This window comes from Phaethon lepturus, unplaced genomic scaffold, assembly GCF_000687285.1.
Source record: "Phaethon lepturus isolate BGI_N335 unplaced genomic scaffold, ASM68728v1 scaffold6115, whole genome shotgun sequence".
Lineage (NCBI taxonomy): Eukaryota > Metazoa > Chordata > Aves > Phaethontiformes > Phaethontidae > Phaethon > Phaethon lepturus.
Window position 1 is genome coordinate 3,124 of NW_010538249.1, and position 3,606 is coordinate 6,729.

General features: G+C 45.8%; 1 protein-coding gene across 1 annotated transcript in view; it reads left to right on the forward strand.

Moving 5' to 3' along the window:
- Positions 1–466: 466 nt before the first annotated feature.
- LOC104620487 (extracellular serine/threonine protein kinase FAM20C-like) overlaps positions 467–3,606 on the forward strand; it is a gene marked incomplete at its 5' end in the record, with an annotated part of 3,814 nt that continues 674 nt past the window's right edge. The window contains 4 exons of the mRNA XM_010286723.1: positions 467–677; positions 1,285–1,394; positions 2,962–3,043; positions 3,138–3,197. Coding sequence (XP_010285025.1) covers positions 467–677; positions 1,285–1,394; positions 2,962–3,043; positions 3,138–3,197 — 463 coding nt within the window. The remainder of the gene's footprint in view (positions 678–1,284; positions 1,395–2,961; positions 3,044–3,137; positions 3,198–3,606) is intronic.

Below are 3,606 nucleotides of genomic sequence, written 5' to 3' on the forward strand. Positions count from 1 at the left end.
TCCACATACACCCCCACATAAGCCTTCATGGTAAATAATTCTCTTTAGTAGAACTGACAGTTCTTCTCATACCAGCATGTAAATGAATGAAATGTTGTTGTTTATTCTTAAACAAGCCAAGATTTTGGAAGGTGAGTAAATCTTGGGCACGTGCCGCTTGTTCAGCTGTGGGAATTGGGGTTCCAGCCTGGGGTACCAAATATATCCCAAAGGACGTATCAGTCTGGGAAAATGAAAGAAGAAGGGAAAGGATTTAAAAAAAAAATAAATTTGGGTTTTTTTGGAACATAAATAGACCAGAAATAGCCACAGAGACCTCAGCACAGGGCGTGATCCCAGCCACTGAAATGAATGTCTTTCTAGTGGTTCCAGTGGAAGAAAATTATGTCTGGTAACGGGGTTTTGGGTCTGAGATTTATTTCTGCTCATACATGCATCAGTGCTTTTATGAATTCTTGAACGTAAGGGTTTAAAACTGTTTTCCTTTATTTGCCAGCCAACAACATCTGCTTCTATGGAGAGTGCTCCTACTACTGCTCAACAGAGCACGCCCTGTGTGGAAAACCAGATCAGATCGAAGGGTCTCTGGCTGCTTTCCTACCTGATTTGTCTTTAGCTAAAAGGAAAACCTGGAGAAACCCTTGGAGACGTTCCTACCACAAGCGCAAGAAAGCAGAGTGAGTAGTGGTGAGCAAAGGGTTTGCCAGCCGCAAAGGGTGATAGGAAAACAAAACAGTGCTGCAGTTACCATTCTTGCCTGTTCTAAAGCACTGAGGCTTAGGAGAGCACCTGTATTTCTTCAGCGGGTCCAGCTCCTGATCAAGGGACAGAGTACTTACGCTTGCAGGGAGCTCCAGCTTATGGTCCTGAACCTAACAGGACCTTCAATGGCATAATTCTCTCATGGGACAGATACCTCCAGGGGCTTTGACAGGATGCAACGGGACCTGTCTAACTCCTATCAGTGGAAGAAAGATTCACTGCTATCAGGAGCCCTAAACAAGTCTCAGATGTTTTCATCATATGACTGATGGTGCAGCTGGTCTCCTAAATCTTGAAGCTATTAGCCAGATAGTTTTCAATCTTGTGATTTTCTTCCTTTTTCATCAGTCACAGTCTTTATCGGTTGCCTGCATTACTGGAAGCAGCCTGAAGAATGTGCTGCCTCTACCTGACCCTGCCCTCAATCAAACGTGATACAACTAGATCTTTGCAAAATAACATTTTTTTGGTAATAGTAGGCTTTGTATGTCACATAAAATATCAAAATATTGGCTTTTCCAGATGGGAAGTTGATCCAGATTATTGTGAAGAGGTTAAACAAACACCCCCGTATGACAGTGGGACCAGAATTCTGGATATAATGGATATGACAGTTTTTGATTTCCTAATGGGTATGTTTCATCTCTTTCAAAAATTAAATGCAACATTTAATTAGAATAAGAACCATTTCTTTCTACACCACTCTGCATAGCTCAGCAGTTTGCTAAAGCATGGTTGAAGCTGCATTTACGGTATGTGCCATTCTAGATGATTATGAGAAAATGCAGATTTACATGGTTATGTATTCCCATCAGTGCCGATTAAAGGAACAAAGATGTTCAGAAGTGCAGAGTGATGATGAACACAGGTCAGGCTAGTCTCCTTCACAACAGTTAAGGGCTTCACAGCTTGCTTTAGTGAGAGCTTTACCATTGTAATGTATGGTTCCCAGACACACATGCAAGGACTGTTCATTATTGGCACATTGTTTTCAACGTGCAGTAGTATTCACTGCTGCTTGGTCTATAAACTGTCACGGGGGGAAAAAAGAAGTGTTGCTTTGTCGCAAAGGCAACTGTGGTGTGTATCAGGACGTTTTTTTGTTTGTTTGTTTATGTAACCTGATCGGAACAAAATAATTATTAACAAGCAGGTAATAGAGACCTATTCCAAGCCTACACACTGGTTAACACCGAGACATTCTCATATGAAACCTGTTCTGCTGCAGCTAATATACCTGTAAGTTGCTAACAGACATACTTGATCCTCGGACACATGCCAGCATGGCCATAACCTCTGCCATTGCCACTACTGAGATTTCTGCAATAGGCTGCAGCAGGAGAGGGCAAATCACAGCTCAGGAGCCATGTGTGGCATCTATAAGTGGCTCAAGAGCCCCGCCATGAAGACAAAATTCATAGCCTGGCACCAGTACTCTGCACATTGACCTTAAAAAGCAGATCATGCGTCTGCCTGCCATGGGTGCCCGAGGAGAGCTGTTCAGCTGTACCACTGCAGTAGCATCCTGATCCGTCTGTTAGAGCCATAATATCGTTTCGGCTTTCCAGGCAGCCAGAAATTTGGACAAAGTTCTTATTAGAGGAAAAACAGGATGTTTGGTCATGGTTCAAAAAGTTTAATACAATATTAGCAAAGTCATATGGATTAACATCCCTGCTTGAAGGATGCATTTTCCCCTCCCTAAGCTAAGCCTCGCACCCTGCACACGTACGGTGCACGCCGTACTGACCCAGGGCTGGAGCAGCAGGGCTCACTTTCACCCATAAAGCTCTGCTGGCTTAGGACATAGCTACCTCATGGAGACCAGGCTTCCCGAGCAGTCGAGATGCCATCATACTTGAGAGAGAGTTCCTTGGAGCACCCCAGGAGGAGTTGCTGGAGGGTGGGAAGGTTCATTCTATCTCCTGATGGGTCCTCTAGAGCTTAAGTATAAAAGCTACGGAGAGCTTGAAAAGCTCCCAGAGGCATAACAGCCCATCTTCCAGTATCACACACTTCGGGCTTTCCACAGTGAAGCACGTGAGCTCAGCAGACCCATTGTTTTCTCCACTCTACACAGCCGTCGTGTCTGGGGAGCGCGGGGCTTCTCGCTGAACCGTAGCTTTTGTCTTCCCCTGACCTGCAGGCTCAGCAGCAAGCCGGAGTGAGAACGGGCTTTTTTTCCTCTTTGTTCCGTAGGTAACATGGATCGACATCACTATGAAACCTTTGAGAAGTTTGGAAATGAAACATTTATTATCCACTTAGATAATGGAAGAGGGTAAATACCTTTAATAATCCTTCTGGGGAAAGAAAAGAAAAAAGTCAGTCTTTAAAACAGCCTTTGTCATGTTCTTGCTCTTATCTTTTAACAGGTTTGGAAAATACTCCCATGATGAACTTTCCATATTGGTGCCTTTAAACCAGTGCTGCAGGTATGTTTCATCTCCGGGGTTGTTTCCCATTTTATACAGTCGTTTCCACTAACAGGACCGAAATGTTCAAGTGCATCTTTTATTGTGTGCCGTGGCGAGGAGCAGACGTCGTGGCCCTGGCCGGTGCGCCCGACCCGAGCTAGCCCCGAGCATCGGCACTAGCACGTTAAGTGCTTTGCCGAGCTCAGGACCTTGCGGGAGCGTGGCTGCGAGCTGTGCTGAGAGGGGCTTTATTAAGACAATATACGCGTCCCGTGGAAGTCAAGTGGCAAAATACCCCCCAGCTTGTTGAGGTGCTGCACGAGGGCTCTCCGTTTTCAGAGAGGAGGGTGGCAGTCGGCTTTGCCAGGCGGGGAGCGGGGTGAGCTCTGCGTCTGCGGGGCTCTGGGCAGCCCCGCCGGGGCCGCCC